General features: G+C 35.8%; 1 protein-coding gene across 1 annotated transcript; it reads left to right on the top strand.

The window, feature by feature from the left end:
- Nucleotides 1-56: 56 nt before the first annotated feature.
- On the top strand, nucleotides 57-17,827 carry LOC126845029 (laminin subunit beta-1-like). Its single transcript, XM_050583608.1, has 29 exons — nucleotides 57-222; nucleotides 769-879; nucleotides 8,079-8,200; nucleotides 8,282-8,409; nucleotides 8,492-8,660; nucleotides 8,729-8,857; nucleotides 8,930-9,088; nucleotides 9,544-9,775; nucleotides 9,861-10,049; nucleotides 10,129-10,308; nucleotides 10,597-10,813; nucleotides 10,946-11,054; nucleotides 11,131-11,422; nucleotides 12,351-12,668; nucleotides 12,749-12,892; nucleotides 12,973-13,204; nucleotides 13,373-13,536; nucleotides 13,615-13,839; nucleotides 13,907-14,100; nucleotides 14,174-14,270; nucleotides 14,348-14,720; nucleotides 14,798-14,979; nucleotides 15,055-15,290; nucleotides 15,479-15,661; nucleotides 15,735-15,926; nucleotides 15,986-16,149; nucleotides 16,239-16,380; nucleotides 16,455-16,788; nucleotides 17,302-17,827. Exons 2-29 carry the CDS (start codon nucleotides 822-824, stop codon nucleotides 17,439-17,441), a joined length of 5,304 nt encoding a protein of 1,767 aa, XP_050439565.1. The 5' UTR covers nucleotides 57-222; nucleotides 769-821; the 3' UTR covers nucleotides 17,442-17,827.
- The last annotated feature ends 1,861 nt before the right edge of the window (nucleotides 17,828-19,688 follow it).

Raw genomic sequence — 19,688 nt, 5'->3', positions numbered from 1 at the left:
CTACATATACATTATATTCACGTACGATATATTTACAGCGATATTGTATATCGGCATGCCACGGGTTCCCCCACCGCGGGCTCAGCCTCACAACCGGTTGTATTTATAGTGTGGTCGATCCGTACGCGCCGGGCCGAGCGCACAACGGCCTACAGTATTTCTCGCAGTGTGTGTGCGTGTGCAAGCGCCGGCGAGAGTAGTGCTCGTTTTTTTGTACACTCGGTGAGTAAACGGCTATTATTATTATTATTATTATTCTTATTATTGTTCTTAAATATAATTGTCATTACTTGCTCGGTTATTGCTCGCTCAGTAGGTTTACCGCGAAACGGCCCTTCGATATTCGTCCGTTGGAATATATTATTATAATTATCCAATAATATTACTACGATAGTCGGGGCAAAAACCGATTTTGTATTATGTATCCGTTTAGACGTTTTAAACTCTGCAAAAAAAAAAATATATTATAATAATATTTTATAAAAACAAATAAGTTAAGACACGTTTGTCGGCAGATCGGCGATCAGTTTGGTCTATACAAATTATTGTTTCATAATATTATGTTACTAGTACTCGCAGGGATTCGCTTAGGGTTTTTTTTCTATTCCTAGTGTACAACCCGAACACATGACACTTTGTCCTCCGCCTACTGTTGAACGTGCGGCGCACATGTGGTGCACATCCGTCGTGTCGGTCCTTAAAATACCATTCGGACCGGCAGCTGCTGCATCAGATTAACATTTCTAACGTGCATTTGTGTGTTTACAGATGACTTGCCAACAGCGACGTTGTGCCTGAAGACGTTCGACAAACAACTAAAAATGTCGTTGCTCGGCACGACACGGCCGGCCGTCCTGTTACTACTGCTCGTCTTATCAGGTAGGTAGTGCGCTTGATTTAAGAAAAATTATCGCCACGGGTACAGCATTATTGTTGTTTTAGTAAAAGCAAAAAAAAAAAAATGCGTTTTTGTCCCCGGCCTAAAATGTCGGATGAAATCGTTTGAAAGTGGCCCAAATTATCCGAAGAATGGCTGGTTTATATTTTATTTTTAAATACCGAGTCTGTTTCAACGCGAATTCGTTTTTATTAATGTGATTTGTCCCTCTTGGACCTGTACGGACCACGGCCCATTAGTTATTACTTTAGGAAGTTGGCAACTTGTTAGACAGACATGTTTGTTGGAAATAAAACTCGCTATCGATAACCTTAAAACGCTTTAGATAAGTTCAAATTAGCTCCACGGTCGTACTTAAACCCTAGAGACTAGCATTTAGCTAATTTGCATAATGGTGATTGATCAAGTTCGACCTGGCGGCTGTCAGATTTTCTATTTTGCTGACTTTCGTCTTTGTTATTTGAGTTTTTACTAATTTTTATTTAGGTATTTTTGTTTTTTAATTTGTGGTTAACAGAGTGGATTTATGGTCAGGCAACATAGGTGTAGGAAAGAATATTTAACGACTTGTTATGCTTTTAAATTCTAAAATTGATAAATAAATTAAATTTAATATACAATGACAGGGTGGCAAATATTATTTAATTTGGGGTGGAAAATCTTAAAATCCTCCTCTGATATTCCACTTAAAAGTTCAGTACTTCCTTCTTATAAACATTTTATAATTAAAGTTCTTTGACATTACAGCTGTACCAATTTAAAAACTTTTTTAGATTTAGTAGACATTTTAGATTAAACAATTATCATTTTTTTTTTAAATTTAAGTTCTGTCATCAACAAAACTGACATTGTAAAACCCAGATAAGTTAATTTGGTTATAAACAAATATAGTACTTACCTAATATGTATAATTTTATTAGTTTACTATTTAGTATATGTGTTTCTATTTATAATAGTAATACATAGTTTTACAAATTAAATTTTCCATTACGATCTGATTAAAAATTTGCCCATATCTAAGACTTAAAATTAAGATTTATATTTAAAAAAAAACTTTACCCAATGAGTGTTACAGATGTTACAGATTAATACTTAGCGTGAACAAAATATATATTGCCACGCTATTTATGAAATATTATTAGCCATAGGAAGTACTTGGTCATTACCGCTTGAATTCGACCATAATAATGCAACAACTATGTTTATAAAAGCAAACGTTTTGTTTATTAACAGGTACCTTTAAAACAATTTGCCCTTTATGAAACATGAAAACTTTTTTATTGTTGAGAATATAGATAAGATCTACAATTATAACGATTGTCAACTAAAATTTATTAAAAAAAAAAATAACGTCCTTCGTTGGGCTGTCATTAAAAATGATAATTTCTAATATTTTGAGGGATGGATAACTTTATCAAGGCGTCCACTATTTTCTGTAATTTATAAATTAATTTAATATATTATGCAATGAAAACATGAATATGAATAAATAGGAAGTTTTCCTAATCTTATCGTCTAAGGCGTGACTTACTATCTAGTAGGTAGGTAACAGCTGAAGAATAACAGAGCTGTGTGTTTGATAGTAATTAAATCTTTTTTTTTTAGGTCTTTTTAAAAATGTTATAATTTTAATATAGGCGTCTTTAGGACCTTTAGATCGGTTACAATAAAAAAAAATTAAACCAAATCTTAGGCCTTAATAATTTTGATGTTTACACGTGGTCACTTACTTTTCAATAGACTGCAGAGCGTGGGATAGATTTAGCCTATGTATGCAGTTTAACTCTCTGTCGAATTTTTTTTCGGAATATTTGTAATTTTACGTTGAAAACAACATTGAAGGCGATTTCAGCGGTCGAACTTACATTGTGGAAGTAACAAGCAAAACATTTATTATGCTTCTATTTTTTTAATACTGATTTTTTTCATCAACTAAGTTTGTCAATATTACCATTTTAAGATACCTAATGGTGGAGACAAAAATGAACACCTAACTTACTTTTAAAGTCATAAGCAAACACTGTACGTGTTTTGAGAAAAAAACCATTATATGACATAGTGTTTGCAGTGTTTTGTATAAAATTGGTAAATGTATGAAGTTTTTACTAAAATCTGTAATGGCGTTTTTATTTTAGGGCCGACTAAATAAAACGCTTATCTGTGGTTGTTTGTAGTATATAATTATTTCGTCGTGAACTGTAGAATCTATGCCGGCATTCTTTTATGCCTAATATGGATTTTTGAGGAGTCATATATAATATATATATATATATTTTTTATGTATGTATAATGACCGTACGATAACCGTAAAAAATCTTAAAATTCAAATGTATAGTAAGTTTTTCTCTGTTTCATTTACGTTCGACTTCACAATTAGCATCAAAAACACATTTCGCTAGACGTTCATTGAATAAAAAATATTACACTAAAAAACGTCGAGATAAATCTTTGGGTGGGGACCGGCGGATAGGTGTAGATAAACAAATAGAGAGAGTGAAATATGTAAAACATACATTCAATTGTTACACCAATGGTTTTTTTGACTCGGACCGGAAACATATTGATAAAAAAAAAAAGCATTCAGAAAAAAACGATAATTCATTTCCACGCGCATTCAGAGGAAACGGTATTATCAATAATTATTGTCCGTTTGAACTTTTTTTTTTCATACAAACCATGTTATTATTCGTATATTTAGTTGGTATTAATAATAAATTATTATGTTAACGCGGTAAAACAGCAAAATTAACTGTCGGCCTATCCCTGAAACTGTTTCAATATGTTTTTTTTCCAGTGACACTCGAGTGAAAATCATTAAAAAATGGTTTAATAAATACAAGTTTTTTAAAGTCTAAGATTTTCAATCCGCTCTGAATTATCAACGAAATTCCGCCGGTGAAAGAGTGGAAGACTCGAGCCAAATAAAATTATAATTAGCTACTAAATTGAATGTCTGCAGGTAGCCATTATTTTAGCTGTTATCTCTAATTATTATATAATATAGCCACGTCTCAATATAATAACAGCTAACAGTATTAAAAGAAAATACAATACAAATTTAGTTAAGTAATACACAGTCTAGTCAGAATATATTTTTTCTTATAAAATATAAATATACGGTTAAAAGGATTTTTCAAAAGCCTAAGTTTTTTGTAAAAACGATAATTTTCAATTATATTCCCGTCGTTGGCTGCACATAGTAAATTATGTTAAGCTCATAGTGGGCGTTAGTAATATTATTATGTAATCCCCAAAGTTGAACTATAACCAGGCACGTTAAGCACGTTGAACCGGTGCTCGGTCCGAGTTATATATATATATATATTTTTTATCTAATTCGGTCTCTACAGTAAATCGATATTGTATGTCAGTTTGCTGTCTTCCAAACAGATTTTTGCATGCACCTACCTAATAATAATTACCTAAGCCGGCCGATAACGGTCGCGCTACATTGTATTGCCATTATCGGCAAACTCGCTGAACAGACTTAAATTTCAAGACGTTAACACCTAACCGTGGAATCGTCAGGGACACGAGCAATGCAAAAAGCACAATATATATTTATTGATATATTCAATAACCGCGTTACACGATTGAATATTCCAATATTTCCAAGCGTTTATTATTATTATTGACCCGTGTGGTCGGTTTTTCAATTAGGCACAACCGTTGTAGGTAATGACCCTCGACTCGTCTCCGATCAAATCTTTGTCCTTCTTCTTCTTAACAAATGAGCTGTCAATGTTTTGACCAATTTTTCACGATCGTCTTGTATCTGTAGTCGATGGTATTAAATCGCTCATCCCAACGGACCTATGTCGTCTGTAGTGTCGATTTTAATACAAGTCGGTGATTAATATTTGTTTAAAATGAACAGTGCATGGTCACTACCGCGAACGGCTGGTGGCCGTTATGCGATAACCTTTGTTTGTTGGCCTTTCGCCGGAAACGTGCCCAGGATGCTTACTTGGTCTAGAAAAGAATTAAAAAACGTGCAAAAGTACCACACTTTTAATGCTAAAAAAAAAAACAATGCCTACACGCGCATTTTAATAGGTTGTGAATATGACCAAATTGTTAGGTCACGACAAGTAGTGTAGCCATTGAATAACACACCTGTAACAAACAATATGTGAACAGTATTATGATAAATTATATATTAGATACAAGTTATTTAAGTATTAATAAAAAATGCATTTTAATTTTTTTGGTGCTTCATAGCTTGACCAAATTTCCTTCAAAGCTCTCCCCACCTACAATGTTTTAAACAATTATTTAGTGTACAAATTGTTTAATTTATATATACGCTTTTAAAAAATAATATTATTTTTTTATTTATAAACAATGTGATAAGTCGTAATTCGTAAATTTGTAAATAAATTGCTGCGGTTCTTTTATCAAAATACATTGTAAATAATAAATTTACGGAACTAAATGTTTTTAAACATTGTTTGTGAGTAGCTTCTCTTTAATTCGGATATTATTAATAAAGCCCTTGTTTCCTTTTAGTTCACATCACTCCAAAGAATAAAAATGAGGGATATAATTAAGAGCTAGATAAATCGAATATTGATTAAAGAATTAGTTTTAAAACCAGTAATGCGGGGTCGGGGCATAGTAATAATTAAAAGTAGTTATAATTTATACATTTTATGTATTAATTAATCAATAAAATAATTATCGAGTTAATAATATTATTTTATACATTATAATTATTATTATCATTGCTATTATCGCTCTCAAAAAACGCTTCGATGCGAATTTGTAGATGGTAGAAATACTAAATAACTATATAAAGCATTAAAAAGGTAATACGTAATGTGCTTCCAATTGTATTATTAAAATATTGAAAATATTTTTGTGATAGTTACCTGTGTCCTGTTGTCTATTCACACATAGCAATCTAGAAATTAAAGACATTATTCTCTTATATTTTGGGGTTTACATAATAAAAAAGTGTTGACTTTAGTTTTTTTTTTTAAATGTACATGTTAGAATTCCACTCGAAAAAAGGAAATAAAGAAAAAGTTTATATTTTTAGTGTAAAAAAGAGACTAATCTGAATTTTCTCTATAACCTGCGGGATGATACCTTTTATATGACAGTTCAATCATCTTTGTCGTTTTTGGCGGACAGTTACTAGAATCATCAAGAATAGATTAAATTCACTTTACTTAACATATCATTATACTAAAATATAAAACATTTATTAGGTATTTATTACCCAAATGTAAAACATAAAGGTGAAGCTGATTACACATGTATATAGTTGTATTTTCTAAAAATACATATTATTTAACAAAGTATGGTAGATATAATTTAGGTGTTAAAAAACGCTATCATTAGAAACATATATATACTTATTTCCCATCAAAACAGTTAAATAAAAATCACTTTCACATTGTGCGTACTATTAATTTAAAACTACACCGGTATTTTTCGGAGGTTTAGTACCACCCACAATATTAGGGGTGACGCGTTTTGTACCTAAGAAGTGTTAAAAGATATTATTATTGTTATACTTGAAATAAAAACCCACTTGCCTTGTATCCAGATTTTAAAAGAGTATTAAAAGGAAATAAAAATGTTTTATAATCATTTTTTTTGTACAGTATTTTTTTTCTTAGATTTTTTTCATACTATCCGCTATAAATATAACGCAGGTAATTGTTACTTTATCTATACTGTTATATGCATTTTGTGTCCATATATAAAAGTTCGCATAGTATTATAACTGTTTATTAGATTAAAATTATTGATGTGTGAAAACTTTCATGGATTGAACTACAGATAAATAGTCATCGTTTAGACACTGTCGTGACTAAACTGTATGGTGGCATTATCTGTAGACAGACCCTGGAATAGGGTCGAAACGTTAGACAAACTGAATAGATCCGAAAGTGATCAAACTAAAACAAGATTATTAATTTATAGGTACATTGCTATGCATTGTTTTAATAAAAACATTATTGTGTTATCTTTTTTTGGATGAGGGATTTATGACATTTTGTCTAAAACTTTATGATTACAACAAATTATTCAATTAATTATTAGTAATACTAGCTGTATCGAGGGTACGCAATTAGGTACAACTATTAAAACATTTAATTAATTAATATATTTATTCCAAAATTCATAATTCATTAATTGAAATTAAGATAAAAATTCTTTAATCACAATGTTATTAATTGCAAATGTTGGAGCATTTGAAAATAAACAGCTTTTTCCGGGGAGGCTATTGATTGTCCTTAATAAATACAACACTGTTTACATACCAAATAAAGAGTAACTATTTTTATAAGAAACTGTAAATGTTCAATGTGTATGAAATAATATTATTATGTTGCTCGTTTATCGTGTACACAATAGTTTTGTGTAGCTGAGAAGTACACGATAAGATCGTGACATCCACTAACAACGGTACAGGTGGATATTACAAGAGACATAATCGTCGGCGGTTCGTTTAAATTATTATCATCACGGGCAATTCGTGACACAAAAATATTTAAATTAAATAAATAAAGTAAAAACGCTATGAAATGAAACTAGATAAAAGAAGGAACAAAAACAAACCCATCTATGTCTTGACGTTTGATTGAAATTAACATGTCAACACCAATGTACAGTAATTCCATACAATATTGTGCGACATTCTTCAACATATTTGGTAATGTTGATTTTATTGTTAATATTATAAATATATTCCCAACTTACATTTCCAATACTATATACTTGAATGTAAAGTTTTAACTTTTATATCATGAACGTTTACATTACGTAGTCATTTATTTGCTGGGTTAATTTGGAGTCTTTTGGTTATACAAATGATGGGTTAGATTTGGCTTTCGATCACATTACTTAAGTCTTTCGATATAGTTCACTTTATAAATTAATCCTTAGTTCAACGTATGGTTGTTTGTTTTGGTTATTTTAATAATATATGGTCTTCATTTACTGAAAAAAGGTAAATTACCATTGGTGTTTTATTAGTTGCTAGCATAGTCTATAGCACCAACTATTCAACTACTGACAGCGTTATATTAATACATTGTATCAATATTCAAAATTTGGACCGATCAATTTCAGTTCACACTCGTACATATTAGTGCATTTTAGTATATTTTAGTTTCTTAAAATTGAACTATTTACATTTTTTTAACAAATAAAACCTTTTTTTTAGCTACTGTGTGGAGTTATCATTCCTCATGCGATAAGAGCTCGTGTTATCCGGCCACCGGTAATTTATTAATAGGTCGAGAAAACCACCTGTCCGCATCATCTACTTGCGGTCTCAAGCAAAGAGTTCGTATTGATTTTTATTTATTTACAAACTTTGGGAAATTAATGTTAATCGGTCGAATATACGTTTTTGCGTTGCCGCAGGAAAGATATTGTATAGTTAACAATTTGGAGGAAAGAAAAAAATGTTTTTGGTGCGATTCCAGGCAACCGTCACAACCGAACACTAAGTTTCCGCTTAGTCATAGAATTGAAAATATCGTCCATACGGGGTAAATAAAAGAGTTTAAGACAAAAATTCTACTTGGAGACTTCATTATTGACACGGTGGATAATATTTTTTGTTGATTTTAGCGGCACCTCCAATCAATGGTGGCAGTCACAAAACGGCGTCGAAAACGTCACCATTCAACTAAACCTGGAAGCGGAGTTTCATTTTACCCATTTGATCATCACGTTCAAGACATTTCGACCGGCTATCATGCTGGTAGAGAGGTCGTACGATTTCGGTAACACGTGGCAAGTAAGTCTTGTGTAGTCAAACAATGCGCTTGGACAAGACCTGACGGTTTAGTTTTGTTTTTATTTCAGGTGTATCGGTATTTTGCCTATGACTGCGATTCAGTGTTTCCAAGCGTGCCCAAGGAATCGCCGCGAAACCTCACAGAAGTGGTGTGCGACCAAAGATATTCGACGGTGATACCGTCCACCAACGGGGAGGTAAGTAACACTTCGCCTTCGACGGAGAAAGATTTAGATTGGTGAAGTTAACATAAAACAAATCTGTTACAGGTGATCCTGAGAGTCTTGCCGCCTAACCTGCATCATATGTACGACGACCCGTACTCGTCCGAGGTGCAAAACCTGCTTAAGATGACCAACTTGAGGATAAACTTCACCAAACTACATACACTCGGTGACGACTTACTGGACAGTCGTGACGAAATATTGGTATTAACGACAAACATTTTATATGGCCTCGGTATAAATAAGTACGGTTAGGTTAGGTGGCTTGTTTACCAACAAACGTTTAGGCTAAAATGGATAACTTGTAAAGAATCTTAAAGATAATCTTCTTTTTTTACACCAGATAGATAAATTGTTTTTTTTTTTAATGATATTAAAAACACTATAAGACGCACCCAAACTCTGCACAACTTTATTCTAATTGCCTTGAGTTGTTGTTTTGGAGGGAGGGAGGATCTTCTTTTCCTCTCATTTTATCCATACCTAACCTTATGACTACTTATCATGGATTACGGAGTTCTCTCTTTTTTCGATGTGATCATACTCATTTGTTCTATTCAAATTCCCCTCTCATACATTGGAACAGAACTCGAACCGGCTACTTTGATTCAAAAACTGACATTGTGTGTCTAAACTGATTCCCAGTGTTTTTTTTCTAGGAAAAATATTACTACGCCATCAGCGAGATGGTTGTGCGAGGATCGTGTTCGTGTTACGGACACGCTTCCCGGTGTTTGCCACAAGACGGCACTATCAGCAAACCGGACATGGTGCACGGCCAGTGCGAGTGTACGCACAACACCAAAGGGCTCAATTGCGAGGCTTGCGAGGACTTCTTCAACGACTTCCCGTGGAAACCCGCAATCGGCCGACAGACGAACGCTTGCCGAAGTTAGCTACTATTTTGCCTAATGCGTGCCTTTTCCTAGTAACCGCAGTCGACCAAACAGTGTTTGACGTTTCCTGTTGCTTTCAGGGTGTAATTGTAACAACCACGCCACCAGTTGTCATCACGATCCGGCTGTTTTCGAAATGACCGGACGCACCAGCGGAGGTGTGTGCGACGGATGTACAGACAACACTATGGGCCGGAACTGCGAACAGTGCAAGCAGTATTTTTACCAGGATCCCACGAAACCGTTTACGGACCGCGACGTCTGTCTGCGTGAGTATACTTTTGAAACGATAAAACAAAGGAATAGCGAATTTGTATTAACGAGCGTTTTGTTTTTGGCGATTTTCAGCGTGCGACTGCGATCCCAGCGGTTCGTTAGACGACGGTATATGCGACTCCAAGACCGATCCTGTCAATGGACTGGAATCCGGACGCTGTCATTGCAAGACCAACGTGGAAGGCAGACGATGTGACGTCTGCAAAAACGGATTTTGGGCTTTTAGCGAACAAAACCCCGACGGGTGCCAAGGTATTGATTGTCTGATCGACAAACTTAGATTTATCTTCTCCTAGTCCACATATCTCGTTTCTTCGAATGAAAATCAATTCATACAGTGTTAAACCATATTTTTCATCGATAACGATACACGTGTACATTATACATAAACTGTTAATTGACCATTATTTGTGTTCTGATTTGTATAATAATAATTCGAGTTAGTTCATGACATATATTTAGTTGCTCTCGGGCGTGGTCAGGTATACTTTATGGTCTACCGTTAGATTTGTTAATAAGTATTAACGTTTTATGTTACAGCTTGCACTTGCAATACCCAAGGAACTATAGACAATCAGGGTTGCGATAAAGTGACGGGAGAATGTACGTGCAAACGAAACGTCATCGGTAGGGATTGCAATCAGTGTATGCCAGGTCATTGGGGATTGTCCGAAGGCCAAGACGGATGCAAGCCCTGCGACTGTGACATCGGTGGAGCATATGATAACATGTGTGACGTGATCACTGGACAGTGCAAGTGAGTCGATGACAAAGTAACTTAATCTAGAAAAAACTTGAGCGACTTATGGTTATATAATACAATAAAGAAATTAATATTTAAAACCCTTAACCATAAAATAATACACTCTCTGTTTTCACTTTGCCAAAGGTGTCGACCGCACTTGACTGGACGTACATGTAGTTCTCCAGAACAGAATTTCTTTGTCGGTCCTGTGGACATACTAGTCAGCGAAGCCGAACTGGCCAACTGCACTGACGTGAGTATAATATATACCGTTATAACGGTCGTTTACTGTGACTACTAACTGTCTGATTGAATACATTTTTTTTTAGAACTGCCAAGTGCACATCCGAGAACCGTTCAGAGACGGTAGGGATAATACGTGGACCGGTACGGGTTTCATGAAAATCTACGACGATGCCGAGTTGATTTTTGACGTGAAAAATGTGCCGTTGACGACCAACTACGAGATTGTTCTGAGATACGAACCCCAAGTACCATATGATTGGGACAACGTTAGGGTAACGGTGGAACGTCCGGAGCCTTTAGAACCGAACGGGACGTGTGCCATTTACGAGCAAAACTACAATGCTGGAGACATCAGGGACGTAGTGTTGTCGCCAGGTGAGAACACAGTTAACGACCACTTATTTACAGGATGATTCATTAAAGATAAGACACTCATTTTCCCCTAAAATAATATTGTAAAATTATATTTTTTTCTTTTCTGAATCACTCTAGGTCTAGTATAATATGTTCTTTTACAATATATATTTTGTTTCACTGGTCGATAACCAGTTTTGGATGAAATTTAGGAAGGGAGGTGGAATGCGGTAGAATAATGTGCATATATTAAAATAATATTATACTTCACCCTTCCTCCCGTTTTAAATTGTAAAGTTATAATATAAGTTAAGTAATTATATCCAAAACTGGTTATTCACAAATCAACATTTTCAGCAATTTATTCTTTATTTAAAAATGTAATTAAATACATACGTTACCATTTAAATGTCGAAAGTTAGTAGCGCTTCAGGAAATATTTGGTAGTTTTGTATATATTTATGTACCATAATATTTTATATTTTATAGTACAAATGTTTTCAAAACTATACAGTTATAATTACTTTCTAAGAAAATTAGTGTTTTATCTTTAATAAATTACCCTATAGATATATGTTATATTATATACGTTTAATAGAATGACTTGCACAGTGCAGTTGTTTTATCAGCTTATTTTTATGTCATTTGGAGACAATTGGGAGGTGGAAACCATGAATAAGACCAAAAAAGGGGTACACTACGGTATTAGGTTTTTAACCTATTGTCTTGACTGAGTAATCGTTTGAATGTGTTGAAGCTTTCGCGGATTGAAATATCACATGAATAATCGTTATCATTAATATAATAATTATTAATACGTCCATAAAAACCGATAATTTTTTTTTTTTTTTTTAATGTATTGAATGTAATATTACCATTATATTAGTATACTAATATTACGTTGATGGAAAACAAATTTAGTTTAACGGTTTCTATTCTTGTTGTTTAGCTTCTCAGGTGGTCATAGCGTCGCCACCGGTGTGTTTAGAAGCCACAAAAGACTACAAGATCCGGATAAACTTCCAGAGGACCAACAACAAGACACAGAATCCGTCGGCTTCGATACTGGTGGATTCGCTGGTGCTGATACCGCACGTGGAAGCCATACCGTTCTTCGAAGGTACTCCGGCCAACGAGCAGCGATTAGCCGAGTACAAACACTATAGATGTAAAGAAGCGTACTACACGGTTCTTAGGGGACGCATACCCGACGTTTGCCAGAAATTCCATTATAGTGTCGGCTTTTACTACTTGAATGGAGCTTTCTGTAAGATAAAAAAAAAAACACAATTCGTAACTAGAAATTATATACTTATACATATCACTGTTTTGTTTTGTTCCTTGCAGCGTGTCAATGTGATCCAACCGGATCTCTCAGTACTATTTGCGATTCACTCGGAGGCCAGTGCCCGTGCAAACCTAACGTGGTCGGCAGGAAATGCGACCGTTGTGCCCCAGGAACTTATGGTTTCAATCCTGAAGGTTGCAAGGGTGAGTTGTTAATTGTCAAGTGACGATATGCATTCAATTTAGCCACCAAGCAGCATTTAAGAGCCAATTGTTTTTGTTAGCGTGTGACTGCAACAGTGTCGGAGCATTGGATAATCTGTGTGACGTGGTAACTGGACAGTGCAAGTGTCGGGCGCAGACCTACGGCAGAGAGTGTGATCAATGCGAACCTGGATCATGGAATTATCCCAACTGCCAGCGGTGTATGTGCCACGGCCATACCGATGTGTGCGACTCTCACACTGGAACGTGTTTGAACTGTCAAGGGTTCACAGAAGGAACAAACTGCGACAGGTAAACACCACAAAGTATAAAAAAAAATTACATTTGATATCATTCGGTGAAAATTTCACGTTTAGATCGATAAGGTTACGTCCTAAAAATATCTGAAATAAATTAGAACCTTCTCTAGGATATTATCGGCGATTTTTTAATTCTGAACTATTATTTTTAAACGCTTAGGTGCATCAAAGGGTACTATGGAGATCCACGATTGGGTGTTGACATACCATGCAGGCCATGTCCGTGTCCTGGTACAGCGGAATCGGGTCACTCGTACGCTCAACAGTGTGCTCTCGATCCGAAGACCCAGGACGTTTACTGCGAGTGCCAGGAAGGTTACAAAGGTAAGTAGTATATTTGCAACCAACCGGGTAGTAGATCTTGACTAATTTAATTATAAATATTTTTTGTCCGCGCATCAGGTGCTAGGTGTGATGTCTGCGACGAAAACTATTACGGCAACCCCGAGGTTCCCGGCGGATCTTGTAAGCAATGCAGCTGTAACAATAACGTGGACATCACCAGACCGGGCAATTGCGACCCTCATACCGGCAAGTGTTTGCAGTGTCTGTTCGACACGGAAGGAGAGAACTGCGACGTATGCAAGACAGGTTTTTACGGTGACGCCATCCACCAGACTTGCAGAGGTAAGACGACTTGGACGATTGTGCCGTGGCATTAGCTCGATAAAATCATGTTCTTATATGTCTACAGAGTGCGTATGTGACTTCTTGGGATCTCAATCCTCCGTGTGCAACCATACTACCGGCCAGTGTCCGTGTCTGAACAACGTGATAGGACTTTCGTGCGACCAATGCAAACCGGACCATTGGAAAATAGCCAGCGGAACGGGATGCGAGCCTTGCAACTGCGACCCGGTAGGATCGCTGTCTGAGAAGTGCAATCAAGTGAGTTATGCAATAAAATTATATGCAACTTGTATTGAACTTGTGCTTACGTTCATCATGTCTTTGTGTGTAGTTCGATGGACAGTGTCAGTGTAAGCCAGGTTTTGGCGGTACTCAGTGTAACCAGTGCCAGACCAACTACTGGGGTGACCCCAACAAGGAGTGTTACCGTAAGACTCGTTTCTTCGGCTTTATCGAGGTACAGTCGTCAACTGAAAACACTAATATCTACTTTTATTATGTACAGCTTGCGAATGTAACCCGGAAGGGTCGGCCACCCAACAGTGTAACCAAACCACCGGCTTCTGTAACTGTGTGCTGGGCATAGGCGGCGAGAAATGCGACATTTGCGCTAGAGGGTACTTGGGGACGGCACCAAACTGCAGCCCGTGCGGGGAGTGTTTCGAAAACTGGGACCAGACACAAAAGACCCTGATCGAACAAACCGACAACGTCATCAAGTCGGCTTCGGAAATAAAGGCCACCGGAGCATCGGGCGCCTACACCGTAGAGTTTGAGAACATGGAAAAGAAGATAACGGACGTGAAAAATATTCTACACTCTACCACTAAGAGCTCGATTGACCTGCAAACGTTGAACGAAGTTATCGATCAGCTCAGGTATGTTAAATAACAAACCAGAATTAATTGTCGGACAGAGCGTTTGTAACATTGTAGTTTTTTTTACATTCGAACAGAGTCAACCAGACCACAATGGACCAGCTGAATGCCGTTACCAAGACATTGGATAACACTACGCAAAAAGTGCTCTTGGCAAATCTGACGTTGGAAAATCTCAAGGCTAAAACGATGGCACTGAAAGAAACTGCGCTTAACCTAAAACAAAACTCAACGAAACTACAAGAGCGCAACGTTGAAGGTGAAGCGCCGCGAAACGATTTTAACTCGATAACAATTTTTTCGCGTACTCTTAACGGTTCGTTTTGTTTTTCAGGTGCGTTAAACTTAACCAAGGACGCTTTTGATAGGGCTCGAATGTTGAAAAACAAAGAAAACCTTCAAGACGGTCTTCTGGCTGATGCTGAACGTCAGTGCAAGAGAACCGAGGCGTTCTTCGGCCGTAACGTGAACACCTTCAATCAGGGAATCAAGGACAATGAACGCACGTTGGAGAGACTGAGTCAAGAGATGAACGATCTCAACAAATCAATTCCGACATTGAATCATCAAGTAAATTAAAAACCCAAGCTCTTAAATGAACAAAAAAAACATTGTTTAGATATGTCTTATGTACAGGTCGAATTGATAATCTTCTCTTTTTTGAAGTCGGTTAAAAATCGACCGTACACAATTCTTTACATAAATCGATTCTTGACACTAATATCATTGTACATTATTTAATTTTTTTTCCCTTTCAGATATGCGCCAGAGAAACCGAGGGATGCGATACAGTGTGTGGAGGCGCAGGTTGCGGTTTTTGTGGCGGTATAGATTGCGAGGAAGGTGCCATGACCAAAGCCGATAGTGCCTACAGTTACGCCAAAAAAGCTGAGAAACATATTAAAGAAAAAGAGGCTAAAGCTGAAGAACTTTACAGGGGTGTACGTTTGGGATTGTTTTCTAATTAAACGTTCACAAAAATGAAATAAACGTTCATGTTGCATTTTTTTACAGCTTTCACAAGCCAACCAGGAAATTAATTCTGTGCTTGCCAACTCTAAGAGCGTTGGCGACTTGGCCAACACCACAAAAATTCAGTCTCAAAACATACTCAACGAGAGTTATTCACTGATCGATAGGCACGACAAGTTCTTGCATCCCACGGACGGAGTCCAGGCTACGGACGTGGCTACCAAAGTGGACGAGGTGGGTCGAATTTGTTTAGCACATTAACAGTTCTCCATTATCACTTGTATTGTTCATAGATCTTGCGCATTAATATTCAACTAAAACCAGAACAACTGAGTCAATTGTCCGATGACATTAACAAAACCCTGTCCACGCCCAAGAACATCGACAAAATCATTGCAGACACGAAGGGCGATTTGCATTTAGCCAAAGCGTTAAACGAGGATGCCGAGAGTAAACAGTAAGTAGCAATCAGTTGCTTAGGTGGTAAGCTACTAAACTAAGCGTAGAAACAGCCTGCCATTCACTCAAACGTTAATGTCTTTACAGGATGGACGCCAAAAACATTCTGCAAGTAGCCGAACGGGTGGAAAAAGCTCTTGCCGAAACGCAAGAAATTCAAAAAAACGTGGAAGACGGGATAGTAGTCACCAACAAAAACATAATGGACGCTACTGAAAGCCTGAACAATGTGAGTGTCGCCTTTGCATTTTATGTTTTTTTTTTTTTTATATATTTTATTAACCTGGGTTCTTTGTGCTACAGATAAAATCCGACTCGGCGAACGCTCAAGTAAACGTGCAAAAAGCCATGGACGATATTGTGTCGATCGAAGGTAAACTCAAAACCCTACAGACTGGCTTCTTGAAGAACAGTCTCGACGCTACCAATGTCAGATCGGAAGCGAAGAATCTCACCATTGAAGTGGACGAGACTGAAAAAAAAGCGGACCAGCTGTTGGCTGACTACAAAAACGCAAACAACACACTTGAGAATCGCGTTAAGAATTCAAAAACCACCAGGAACAATTCTCAGTACTTGCTAGAACGAGCCAGTCAGCTGTCGGCCAACACTACTTTGAAATTGAAGGAACTCGGAGGTTTGTTCAAATTTGTGTTAACGTTTATACTTTTAGGGTTTGGGTTAGGAAAGAGGAGTTGAAAATAGAACGGAAGCATCTGAAAGAGAAATGTTGTGATGGATGTGTGGAATGATTAGAGAGAAGTTGTACCAATAGCAGGAAACCGAGGAAAAATGGATTAGGGCGGTTTGGGTAGGTTGGAGGAAAAAAATAGTAATAGTTATAACAGAAGTTAGTGTATTTGACTGACTGACAATTTTTGTAGTGTATGAAACTATAAATGCACGTTCTGATCAGTTTAGCTTACATATAAATTAAGACAAGTTCGTAGAGTTAAGCCAAACTGGTAAAAAATAAATATCATACAGTTATTTTTATACCGTGCATAATTTCAAGGCGTTTACAAAAATCACCCTACTTGATAAGATTTTAATCCTTATACTTAGGATTAAATGTAAATCCTGTACGAAGGTTTTGTAAATTTTCTTTTCAACTCCAAGATACAAGTAATAATAGCTTCTTTATTTATAGATGCTGAGAAAATGTTCGAGGAACAAGAAAAATTGATTTTAATACTCATCAATAATACTACCGACCTAAACGCAAGAATGTCTGAAAACCTGAATGAAATAAATAGCAGGTCCGATTACTACAGGACATGTAACAATTAATGATTAATTGTAGAATAATATTATATTTAGCGATTTTATATTTAAGAAACTAAAGACAACCCCTAAAATAAGAGTTTGTTTCTTTTAATTAACGAGTCAATTGTTGAATATCATATATTTATTTAAACAACGTTTCTTATTCTTATAATTATGTTTTATTTTTTTAATTTATTTATTGTAATAATACTTTTGATCAAAACTATTACTACTACTATTATTACTATTGCTACTACTACTACCTACTACTATTCAGCTCTGTCCGTTGTATTATATTTTATGATATAGTTGTATAATATGTGCTTTTAAGTAAATGTGTTCATTATACTTAGATAGGGTATTATTTTTAGATATAATCTGATAGCTCCGTTTATATTTTAATAAACTAGACGTATAAAACAATACAAAAATTATATTGATTGTTAGTTAATTTTGTTCCCAATTATGGTTTTACTGTGGAACCTTTTTAGGAGTCGAGTTATAATATAAACAACAGCAGAAGATGTTTGATATCACTTATCAGCGAACTAAATTTTAAATGTTTCATACTTATATAACGTGTACAGATAATATTATATAATTTATTGGTTTTTCACACACTTTACAGATCACTGGATAGTAGGATTGAAAAAGTATCTCCTAAACTAACTTCTTAAAACCAACCCGTTTAACACCTCCCACTTACTCTATTGTTACAAGGGTTAAGGGTTTGTAATGATAATTATGTAAAAACATACACATTGGATGTTTTACGCTGAAAGGAGTCCAATTTGATGGCTGGCTATATTGTGGATACAGTCCTATTCAAGACTGCTCCTAACCCAATTTTTTTTATATATGTGGATTGTGGTTCCGTTATGATAATTTCCGTCCAACTAAACATACAAAATAAGATTTCTTTGCATTTGAATTGTTTTATATTTTATTTATAAGCCAACATTTTAGTTCACGGTTAAAGAAAAAGAAATTTTGTATACGTTGAACGTATTAGGTATCAAAAATTACGAAATTAAAAAAAATATCATATTAAAAACACGTTCTGGGGTTTAATATTACCAAAGGATTGGAAGTTACATTTTAGCTTCGATGCGAAGCTGATAAAATACTGGTTCTAAATGAGGTGTTTTATTTTATGTCTCTATGAGACCGAACTCCTTTACTCCCAAAACCAGAGTAAACCTAAAAAAAAATTGCCGGTATTTCAACTAGGTATCAACTTTGATGCAAATCTGTGGACACTGGACCCCACTTCAATAGTTTTCATATAGTGCTGGTTTGAACAGTGCTTGGTTAATACTGTGCTGAATCCATACTATTTCCAGATTGGCATCGAAGGGTTTGATTGTGATGAAATCACATTTAGATTTAAAAAATGATTTGACCCAATTTTGCTAATTATTTATATACTGCCCTAAACTATACTTGCTTAAAAACGTCCGATTTTAGTCTTTAAAAAAGATAAGAGTTCGTTTGATTGTTCAATAAGTTTTGATAAACGTCTGTAACATTATAATAAGAAGTTCAAAATTGCCATAAGCTGGATTTTTAAACGAAGATCGGTAAGATAAATAAACGAGTGTCTTAGTTTTCTTAAAAATGAAAATTATGATTTCAATTTTTTATTAATGCCCGTTTTTGTAATAGCGCAATCGTGTAATAGCCTGCAGAAATTTTGTTTGTCCTCTTCACCTTTTGTTTAAAAGAAGGTTAAAAGACCATTTATAGATCATTTATTAGACCTTTTATAACCTTTTAGGCCAATAATATTAATTAATACGCACGGTACGGTTATAGGTTTTAAGGCCTAGTTCGGTCGTCTATGAGGATGGGTACAGTACTAGATACTAGTAGTTGTTGTTTTATTAACGACTGTTGGCCGATAGTCGTATAGCTGAAAATATTAATAATTTTGCTGGCCAAACGGAAAACCAAGTGTACATCATTGTATGATTTAGCGTCAGAGTAAACACAGTCTGTGACCGTCTTAAGTCACTGTAAATCGTATTTGGTCGGATAATTTCAATAGTTTTTTTTTTTTTTTTTTAACGAAATCGAAATTGAATGGATAAATTTCGCCCCGAATATGCCGGACATTCGGACGACGAGTCGTCTGACGTAACGGCCCAGCCCGTGCGGCGCCAGGCGGCCGCGTTGCCTTCAGACGCAGACGAACCGGGCGACGCCTGCAGGAGACGCCGGCGCAGGAGTTGCAAGCCCAAGTGCCGCAGGAGACGCCGGCGCAGGAGCTGC

The sequence above is a fragment of the Adelges cooleyi genome, unplaced genomic scaffold (genome assembly GCF_023614345.1).
Source record: "Adelges cooleyi isolate 19-005CV unplaced genomic scaffold, UGA_ACOO_1.1 ACOO_flye_CR_arks_rails_tigmint_CR_PRNA_651, whole genome shotgun sequence".
Lineage (NCBI taxonomy): Eukaryota > Metazoa > Arthropoda > Insecta > Hemiptera > Adelgidae > Adelges > Adelges cooleyi.
The sequence above is the reverse complement of the archived record's forward strand: the minus strand, read 5'-3'. Positions and strand labels throughout refer to the sequence as shown.